This window comes from Mytilus californianus, unplaced genomic scaffold (genome assembly GCF_021869535.1).
Source record: "Mytilus californianus isolate M0D057914Y unplaced genomic scaffold, xbMytCali1.0.p SCAF_14, whole genome shotgun sequence".
Lineage (NCBI taxonomy): Eukaryota > Metazoa > Mollusca > Bivalvia > Mytilida > Mytilidae > Mytilus > Mytilus californianus.
Genome location: NW_026262626.1, coordinates 13,742,080 through 13,753,285, shown reverse-complemented (window position 1 = coordinate 13,753,285; position 11,206 = coordinate 13,742,080). Strand labels below are relative to the sequence as shown.

The 11,206-nt window shown below is 33.4% G+C and overlaps 1 protein-coding gene across 1 annotated transcript; it reads left to right on the top strand.

Annotated features, from left to right (window-relative positions):
• The first annotated feature begins 7,530 nt into the window (after positions 1–7,530).
• LOC127724260 (big defensin-like) lies at positions 7,531–10,885 on the top strand. Its single transcript, XM_052231199.1, has 3 exons — positions 7,531–7,626; positions 9,604–9,832; positions 10,600–10,885. The coding sequence occupies exons 2-3, from the start codon at positions 9,613–9,615 to the stop codon at positions 10,740–10,742; spliced, it is 363 nt and encodes a 120-aa protein (XP_052087159.1). The 5' UTR covers positions 7,531–7,626; positions 9,604–9,612; the 3' UTR covers positions 10,743–10,885.
• Positions 10,886–11,206: the final 321 nt, after the last annotated feature.

Genomic DNA, 11,206 nt, shown 5'->3' with positions numbered 1-11,206 from the left:
TTATGTTGAAAGTCTTAAAGATAAAGGTTTTACTAAAAGCATAATTACAGAAACTTAACATTTTTAAAAATCTATGACAATGAGGTCAAGGTCAGATAAATTGTGTCAGACAGACATATACACCTTTTAATTTTTTTATACACCAACTATAGTTGACCTATTGTGTATGCTAATTGAAAAACAGACCAAAACACAGATGATACCTGACAGACAGATATGTGCACCTTACAATTATTCCATACGCCAAATATAGCTGACCTATTGCAATTAGTATTTGAAAAACAGACCAAAACACAAAAACTTAACATTGACCATTGAACCATAAAAATTAGGTCAAGGTCAGATAATACCTTCCAGACAGACATGTACACCTTACAATCATTCCATACACCAAATATAGTTGACCTATTGCTATAAGTATTTGAAAAACAGACCAAAACACAAAACTTAACATTAACCATTGAACCATAGAAATGAGATCAATGTCAGATGATACCTGCTAGACAGACATGTACACCTTACAATCTTTCCATACACCAAATATAGTTGACCTATTGCTTATAGTACTTGAAAAACAGACAATAACACAAAAAACTTAACATTAACCAATGAACCATGAAAATGAGGTCAGGGTCGGATGAAACCTGCTAGACTGACATGTACCAATTACAATATTCCATAGACCAAATATAGTTGACCTACTGCTTATAGTATTTGAGAAACGGACCTAATCAGGTAACTTTAACGTTGATCACTGATCCATTAAATGAGGTCGAGTTCAGGTGAACTCTGTCAAAAAATGCTGGATTGGGCACAAAAGTATTCTGATTACAAATGTACCTAAAATTCCAACCATCTTCGTAAGAGTTTCTTTGCATATTTATTCAAAATATTGTAGGAACTATCATTAGATAGCTTAATACCTATTTTCAGTTTTTTTGTTGCCAATCTAATTTCAGCAAGGTCACCACTATTGGACACAGTTTAACATGAAACTATGAGAAAAACATATACAAATTAAAGCTTCTTAGAAACTCTCTCAAAAATGATTTAAACACAATCTTGCATTACTGAGGTGATCCTATGCTAATTTTGCATTTTTTTTGTCAAACTTAAGATATTACCACCACAGTGGAACACAATAAAGCCATACAAGAAATGTTTACCTACGACTTCTCAGAAACCATATCACACATTAAGATCCAAATCATGTACCTAGGGTGTTCTACTACTTTTGAATCATGGTATAGAAATAAGCAGATGTGGTATGATCGATAAGTTTACCCGGATCGTTTCCAAATTTCCGGGCTCGGTAAACAACATCTCCGTAAAAACGTTACAACAGACACGGGCATAGCGAACGAGTTGTGATATATAAACACCGTAAGATGGTGTCAAAGAAATATCACCGTCCAAAAATGGAAAATTAACAATAGGGAACGAAAAATCGTCACTTTTGTCGTAAATTTTAGCGTCGAGTTTTCCCGTGTAAAACTGAAATATCTAAACCTAGGAAAGGACAGTTATTACTGTTTATATTTGATTTATTTAAAGTAAGTTCCTTTGGGTAAATTTCGGCAGTGTATATAGAAAATTCTTGATTATTTAACATATCCAAAAACAAAGGTGACTACAGTGGAATAATATGTAAACATACGAATCGACAGAAAATCCATTAAAAAAAGCTGTTCTCCAACATTAAATAAATGACAATATCAGGTTCGACATTAAAAGCTGCTCTGATTGCCCAGGAAAAATCGAAATTATCATTGGGCAAATAAAAACTGCTGTGTAGTTATGAGCAAGTAACAGAGCCACTTTGTTAATTTTTCTCAGAATAATGCCAAAAACAAAAGCCTTAAGTTGAATTTTATAAGATTTTATGTCCTTAAATTTGGCAGTGAGTAAATTTGGACAAGTGGTTGTCTCTTTAGGACAAGTAATATATCGAAATCGATCATATGTTGAAAAAGTTAATGTTGAACCCTGCACTTTGCTGATTTTGATCTTTTGCTACTTATCTAAAATCCTAGATGAATGTCACTGTAGAATAGTTTGATATTGGGCTCTATGAGGCAAATATGGAAATAGATCAAAAGCATCTGGTGGGGCACAACCCATGTATAAACTCTGTGTAAAAACACTGTCAAAACACTAACACTAAACAAACAATTACTATCCACACTGATCTGTGTCCACACTTGTTACAAACTGTAGCCTTATAATCAAAGTCCGATAATTAAGTTATGACGTCTCAGAAGACTTTTTTATATTTTGCCTGGAAAACTTCATACGAATTAATACGGCGTCCAACCAAATTTAAAATGGAGTTCCAAAAGTCATATCTAATTGAAAAGTACCATTGTTGCTGAGTTCCGAGAGGATTTAAATGGATCTTCATAATTTTTATGTAACTTAGAATTCTGTTCAAATGTAAATACAAAATAAACCTGTATGGATAAGGATGTAATGGAACCATAAGTGGCACTTGAAAGCTTTTACGCACACACATAATATTTAATTGGTTTAGACCAGGAAGAAGTATGACTAAATATCACAACAAACTACAGTAATTAAAACCACATTAATGGTACTCAAAAGTATTGGGTTGCTATTTCTAATTAAAGACACAGTATTTGCATCTCTGATCGAACTGACATCTCTCTTGATTATCTTTATCTTTTAGCCCCAGTAAAAGTAAAATGATCGATTTTGACAAAATGTTATTTGTACTTAAGGTAGATGCATGGGGTTCTAAATCAAAATCCATAGAAGTTTTTGATAATTTGCAAACATTTAATTTATATCATGGCTTTCGCAAATATAAAAGTATGGGTCACGGGGCTTTTTTTCAAGCCACAGGGTTGTGCAAAACTGTCAGATTGTGTATACATTATTCATGGAAAACACAATTTTGGGAGATAGAAAGAAAACTAAATCATCTAATTTTTCAGCTCTAATGATGGGCTTTCAAAATATAAATAGAAAAAATAGGGTCACGGGATTCGTTTTCTTGCTAAAAAACATAATAGCTTAATTCATAACACATTCCAGTGTAAAAGTTGCAATATCTGAGTTATCTCCCCTTATAGGGCAAAGCTGAAAATATTGAATCAAACAGAACATATTCTGTATTTAACATAATTTTATTTCTTAATTTGTCAAAAATCAAACTTTGATCTGACCCTAAAAAAAGATAACCCATGATGATTTCTTTTCAATTTCATGGACAAAACTTGTGTAAATATTTATCATGATTTTATGTCTAAATAAACAATATAAATATTTATATTTGTTTTTATTTCAGCTAGATTCCAATTCTTGGCTTTAATATCCTAGAAGTGACAAGACATACATGTACAATACATGATTCTATCTAGTAGCTGCATTGACTAGTCATCACAATAATTCCATGACAGCTATGAAACTCTAGACCTTTTTGATGTTTTGAATATATTTATATACATGTACAGATATCATCAAAGTACACGTACTATGAAGATTTTTACCTGGTCTCATCATATGACGACTAGTCAGACAAATTTTGGTTCAGGTGTCTGACAGGAATTATTACAAAATTGCCAGGGATTACAACACATGAATATTATTTGTCATGCAGTTTACTGTAACAGTCAAGCTATTTTTGAGGCTGTCTAATGATACTTTCAGAACTATGATATTTCTGTGTAACTGTTACTACATTGTATTATTGCACACTATTAATATATATACAAGTAGTAACCCAGATATCAGTTATATAAAGATAGTTTGAATACATCATGATGATACAATGTACAGATACATGAAATATGTTTTATAAAGTATGTAAGAAATGAAGAATATAAAAATATTAAAAAAAGACAGGCAAAATATTTGTATGAAATTTGATGTAAATGTAATAGGTTGGACACTTAGAAGTACAATAATGTAAAAATAAATTAAATGCATTTCTAGCCCAACAACATCAGCATTTTGTGTAATATGATCCATGCATGATAAACAATAAAATTACACCACCTCAGATTGTTCCCAGTATTATTAAATCAGTTAGTGTACGGAGTGACACCTGCTGATCTAACTAAAAATGCTAATGTGGCATATGAAAACTCCTAGTACATAGTGGAATTAAACTATACACCACTGTGGAAAACCTTAATTCTGATGACATTATTCCTGCATAAGTTAAATTCATTCATCAGCTGTATTGAGAAGTTGATAGAAGTAAGCATCTGTATGTCACATACGGCCTGTAACAATGAGCAAAACCCATACCGCATAGTAAATGGCCTTGAAATGACAAATGTAAAACAATTCCAACAAGAAAACTAGCGTCCTGATTTATGTACAAATCAATAATGAAAAACAAATATGATAAACAGCAACAAATGACAACCACTGAATGACTTTGGACAGACACACACTTAATCTGGCAGGGTTAAACATGTTTACTGGCGCCAAACCTTCCCATTACCTGGGACAGTGTACATACATCTTCTCAGACATTCAATCATCGAAAGGATACATATTTTAAAGTAATTAAAAAAAAAGATAAACGTTTGAAAACAAATGGTATATTTTTAGAGAAAAGTGTGTAGGATAGTGGAAATCAGTACAGCACATGTATAAAAAAAAATCTGAAACATGAGATATAACAAGCTGTGATAAACAATTAAAGCAACACTGCCAAAGTTTTCATCATGTTTTTAATTAACTGCCTATAGCGCTAACAGTGCTTTGATTTTTTTTCTTTCTATCATACAATACGTATTTACTTATTAGCTTAGCCAAACCATTTTATAAAAGTGCACGACTTTCGTAAGCGTAAAGAGGTAAAGACAATTCCTCCTCTCAAGGGGTCAAAATCCGAAAGATAATGGTACTTTGTTAAACTTGCACATCATAGATTAAGAGTAATGTAATTTACTAGTAACTTATTAAAAAATGGGAAAAAAACACGTTATAAATTTCATGCGTCCACAGCGCTTTTCTGGATTTACCTTCATCAGGAACGCTCAAAGCCGAATATTTGAAAGCCAAGGATGTATAAGAACTGAAAAAGTTGAAGAGTTATATGACAAAAAACAAACTAAAAAAAATAGCCAAATCCATCTAAGGTCAACTTTGCCAATTAGAACTTTTTATAGGAGTAACTCGACGAATGTCACATGTGGGGTAGGATCTGCTAACCCTTCCGAATCCCCCTAGATCATCGCGGTTTTTGGCAGGGGTTCGTGTTACTCTGTCTTCAGATTTCTATAGTGTGTTTTATTAACTGTTGTTTATCTTGTGGTCGTTTTTCGTTTTTTTAACGTGTTTGAATATTCCTTTGGTATCTTTCGCTTCTCTTTTAAAGGTACCAAAAGTTATACATGTAATTATGAATTAATGTAAAATGAAATGATATAAAATGTTATTCTATTTTGTTAAAGCGAAGGATCAAGGATCGATGCAATGTGCAATTACGTTTTACAATTTTTATTAAATTTTTTTTGTTTCTTTGTTTTCTTATTTTTTTATATGGAGTTGCTATAGCAGTGACAGAATATAAGAAAAATCATGTTTCAAAAGATAAACTATGAACTTGTTTTGTTTTATAAATTAAGACGATTTAAGTTAACCGATGTTTAAATCTCGTAAATCGCAAATCGATTAAGAAGAAACAAATTACGGTAACAAACAAACCCTGACGGAATCGTATGATTTCCAAAAAGGAACAAGACCTGGTACATCGACAAGGGATTCGTTTCCTGCTATACACGCATAACTATCAGTGCGAATTTACACTGAGTCAGCATGTCAAAATATGACACAATATGTAAAATACAGATCCGACGACTATATTGCTGTCTTAGGATCTAGGAACGCGAAAAAATGTCGCTAGTCAGTTGGGACACCGACACATTGTATCGGTCAACCAATTCGTGATGGTGAACGCAAAAACATTTAGAAGTGTCGATTTTACTCGTTCTTCCTCAACACTCTGTTTGAGCAGTTGAGGTGTAAATAAAGGAGAACACCCCTATTAACGAAGACTGTATAGTGCAAACATGCACGAGGGTAACGTATAAACTATGATATGTAATTGCGATACGACGAAGCATAGGGAATATTACTGCTGTGGTATTGTTCGCCTCTATTTTACTGCTGAGCAATGAGAAGTTAACAATTGGAAAGTGAAATAATCACGTTTGTCATAGTTTCTAGTTTAAGGTCGTTCTTTATGTGTCTTTCTGAATAGTTCTTATTTCCCTTATGATATAGAGGAATAATTGACTTTAAGGCGAATGTTTTCCTCAAACATTATTTCAATTTTCATCTTAAATGATGAAAATCAAATGTTGAGTCCTTTTGGTTCATCAGACTCATGCATTTAAAGAAATTAATAGACATTTTCAGCTTAGCCAACAGATGAAGGTAACTTATGAATTAGTCAGATTTTTTGAAAAAGGTTTGTTTTTATAATAAAGTTGTGACTTAATATTTGACTTGCAGCAATTCATATGCATGTATTAGAAAATTTTGATAGTATTGTAAGACATTTTACCGCAACTTAGACCTGCAGTCAATAAAGGATACACGCCTTCTGTGCTATGATTGCTTCGCATCACGGTACGGAGCTATTAGTTTCAGTCGATATACACGCCATCTTGAAATAATTACTTATCACATAAAGATTCTGATTGGTTGCTTTATGATTCGGCTGAGATACAGCAACAGCTATTGGCTTAAATGAGATAAAGAATTATAGACTTTTCTCGTCTCAGGATAAGACATCAAATGCCGGAAAATTAACTATGTGTATTTCAGTTCCGATCAAGTGTTATTAATTCATGTTCGTTTTATTATGCAAATATTGCACACTGAAATTCAATATTGAAATAACAATTTTTAACACCTGTTTATTTGCTTTGTTAATCTGTAATATGCACGATTTGTTTAGCTAAACAATGTTCATATACAATGTTTACAAAAATGCATTATCTGTATTTTATAACTTCTGTCAATCTGAAAGGCACACCTCGAGAGTCGTGTTTTGTAAATGTTTTGAATTTCAACAAGTAAATCGAATTTTTTTTTAAAAGCATGGGAGTATAACGTACAACACTGAACAGCCAGTTTAAAATTTTAGAAAAGTTCATCTTAATATATATACAAAAATTGATATTCCAAGTCTAAGACATCCATTTTATATCAGTCAATATCTAACTAAAAATACTACATTTCCAATGCTAAATCAACAACCACATGCACACGTGTTACCTTAAATTAGGATAGAGCGAAGCAGTCCACAGCTTTTTAAAAAGCTCAAACTTGTTAGATCTTAGGATTTGGTCTATACCCTTTATCTTGTAATTGAAATACATTGAAAGGCATTCGATCTAAGTATAATAAACAGCAAAATAAAGAAGACATTTCGTAATAAGATATCTCATACTTGAGACATGGTTCGAAAGCGTTCATCCTGTTTATCATTACTTTTTCACTTTACATCCTGATTTACATGTATAATGTCTATATATATATATATATATATATATATATATATATATGATTTATTTAGATTCACAGAGGAGGCAAACGTAGCGAGGTAGAGATTGTTTCAACAACACTGCCACGTGAAATAAGGTATTTATCTTTTTTTATGTACAAATATTATTATAAGAATTATTCATGTACGTATGTGATACACCGTACACTTGAAATCTTTGTTTTTAGCTCACCTGGCCCTTCGGGCCAAGTGAGCTTTTCTCATCCTTGGCGTACGTCGTCCGTCGTCCGTCGTCGTCGTCGTTAACTTTTTACATTTTGAACTTCTTCTAGATAACCACTGAATGGAATGAAACCAAACATGGCATGAATGTTTCTTATGAGGTGCTGACCAAGTGTTGTTACTTTGAAGCCGATCCATCATCCAAGATGGCCGCCAGCGGGGGACTTAGTTTAACATAGGACCCTATGGGAAATACATACAAATGTTTTCTTTTAGAGAACCACTGAATGGAATGAAACCAAACATGGCATGAATGTTCCTTATGAGGTGCTTACCACGTGTTATTACTTTGAAGCCGATCCATCATCCAAGATGGACGCCAGCGGGGGACTTAGTTTAACACAGGACCCTACGGGAAATACATGCAAATGTCTTCTATTAAAGAACCGCTGAATGGAATGAAACCAAACATGGCATGAATGTCCCTTTTGAGGTGCTGACCAAGTGTTGTTACTTTGAAGCCGATCCATCATCCAAGGTGGCCGCCAGCGGGGGACTTAGTTTAACATAGGGCCCTATGGGAAATACATACAAATGTCTTCTTTTAGAGAACCACTGAATGGAATGAAACAAAACATGGCATGAATGTTCCTTATGAGGTGCTGACCAAGTGTTGTTACTTTGAAGCCGATCCATCATCCAAGATGGCCGCCAGCGGGGGACTTAGTTTAACATAGGACCCTTTGGGAAATACATACGAATGTCATCTTTTAGAGAACCACTGAATGGAATGAAACCAAACATGGCATGAATGTTCCTTATGAAGTGCTGACCAAGTGTTTTACTTTGAAGCCGATCCATCATCCAAGATGACCACCAGCTTGGACAGTGTTTAACAAAGGACCCTATGGACAATACATACAAATGTCTTCTTTTAGAGAACCACTGAATGAATTGAAACCAAACATGGCATGAATGTTCCTTATGAAGTGTTGTTACTTTGAAGCAGATCCTTCATCCACGATGGCCGCCAGCGGGGAGACTTCCTTTAACATAAGACCCTATTGGAAATACATACAAATGCTTCTTCTAGAGGTGCACTGAATGGAATGAAACCAAATATTGCATAAATGTTTCTTATGAGGTGCTGATGAAGTGTTGCTACTTTGTTGCTCATTTACTTTTCAAGATGGCCACCAGGATTTTTTATTAAATTACAGGGCCAATATTAAACTAAATTTGGCCTCACTCATTATTAGGGTATCTGTTATGATTTTTATCTATTTTAAAATGATTTCCAAAAACCAAAGTAGAATCAGGTGTGCGACACAGGCTCTTGAGAGCCTCTAGTTTAATTTTTATTGTCTTATTTGTTTTGTTTGCATATGTTCATTTTTCCATTCTTCGCTTAATTTTCTTGTTCAAATTCTATGAGGCAAAGTTGGGACATATGAATTTGGCTATTCTTAATAGGTTCCTAATTGTCATATAGTGCCTAAAGATTCTAAACATTTACACAACCCCGACTTTCAAATGGTCAGGTTTGCGTTTCTTCATTAGGAACGCAAACTTCATATATTCTTTGTCCTTTTTGTTTTGTTTGATATTCATAATAAATATTTTACTTCTATATTGCATGTTATTTCATTTTCAATGTTGATTGAATTAATAGCATACCGATGCACATAGTAAAAACTTTTCTTGTAATTTTTGTAAAATTAATAATAAACCAATGTGTTATGCTTGCAAACGGGTTCCAAACGAGACTTTGATACCGAATGCAAATATACTAATATCAAAATAATTTTCATTTTCATACTTTTAAGTTTTTTGTAATATTGTACGATGTAATTCCACTATTTCTCACATTAATTTGTCGACTTTTGTATTAGATATCGAATATGAACAAGATTGCCTTCCTTTGTTTGCTCTATACCATGTTGCTGATAATACCAGGACCGATTTTAGGAAAAGCTTTAGCTAAGACTAAGGTTGGAAAAGAAAAACGTACAGCTGCACTACTACCATTGGCATCCTACGCAGGAATGACAGTGTCAGCACCTGTTTTTCTTGCCTTGGTAGCAACCTATGGGATTTATGCTGTCATAAGTTATGCAATCCGTAAGTATGCTTATATCTTTTGAAGATTCTTGATATTTTGATCCATGTCTCCATATTTCTGTTCTTTCCAAGGTACATAATTGTAAAGAATATTACGAAGTATGAGAGTTTTCTGTCAAACGTTTTCATAGGTGTTTCATTAACAGGGTATCAATGTTGTACAATAGTCGAAAAAAAAATTGAAAGTTCCATAATTATCGTAAAAATTATCGGATGATAATTACGATAAGATATGTTTTATTATACATGAGGGCAATAATCCTACTAAGTATGACAGCGTTCGTTAATACGATGTCAAAGGAGGTGCGTTCACAAGTTGTTGTTGTGGTGCAGGACGTTAGTCCAAAAATAGCCAAAGTTCCATAACACCATTATAAATGGTCGAATCAAAATAAAGGTAAATAAGAGACAACTACACAATACAAGAAACAATCCTACCGAGAATGAGAGTTTTCTGTAAATCAATATAAGAGAAGTTTCGTTCCAAAGGCGTCATCGTGTAACAAAAGTGCAAACAAACTGTCAGAGTAAAAATGAATTGAGGTAATCAAATATTGCCATTGTGAGTATATTTGTTAAATTATGTTCAGGAAAATATGATGAAAAATAATCCTTCTAAGTATCCGTACTTTCTATCAAATGGTCTCTGTGTAATGCTGTGTTGTAGACGCATGGACGGATGAAGACACTATGTTCCCTGCGACGGGAAACAATGAACAAATACCGGTAATAACAATGTTGTGACTTGTTGTAATGATGTTTTACAGGGTCAAGAGGGGACAGTGACAGTCATTCCTGTGCCAATAACAGAGGATGGTGTAGACGAAGATGTCAAAGTCACGAGATGGTAGACTTGTATCATACTGACATTTGTGGATCGTACTATTGCTGTCGTCCAACCAATTTATAATGAGGAGCAAAATATATTGACTTGTAACGATCTTCATTTCCTTCATTTTTTTACATGCACTTTTTCTACTTATTATTTTTTTTTCTTATTATTAAAACATATGTAATTAAAAACCACTTTTTTCAAAAATATTGCTAAATATTGTTTAATTACTTATTCTACATAGCATCTAAAATACTGAACATTTAATAGAAAAGCAAAGGATATTGGGTATCCATTCATGACACAAAATCAATACATGAACAGAAAAAAAAAACACAAAAAGCAAAGGAACAGCGCTTTTATTACTGTTCTTCATCTCAAAGTCACAGTGAGGCCTTCAACACGGAACAAAACAAAAAAAAAACTCTCACCTCACTGCAAGTTTAAGACGGCCACTAGCACCGGTTTGAGCGGAATTCGTTGCAAAAATAATTTGGATAGACTTTGTAAGACGCAACACCACCTAATCGGGCCCGGTCAAA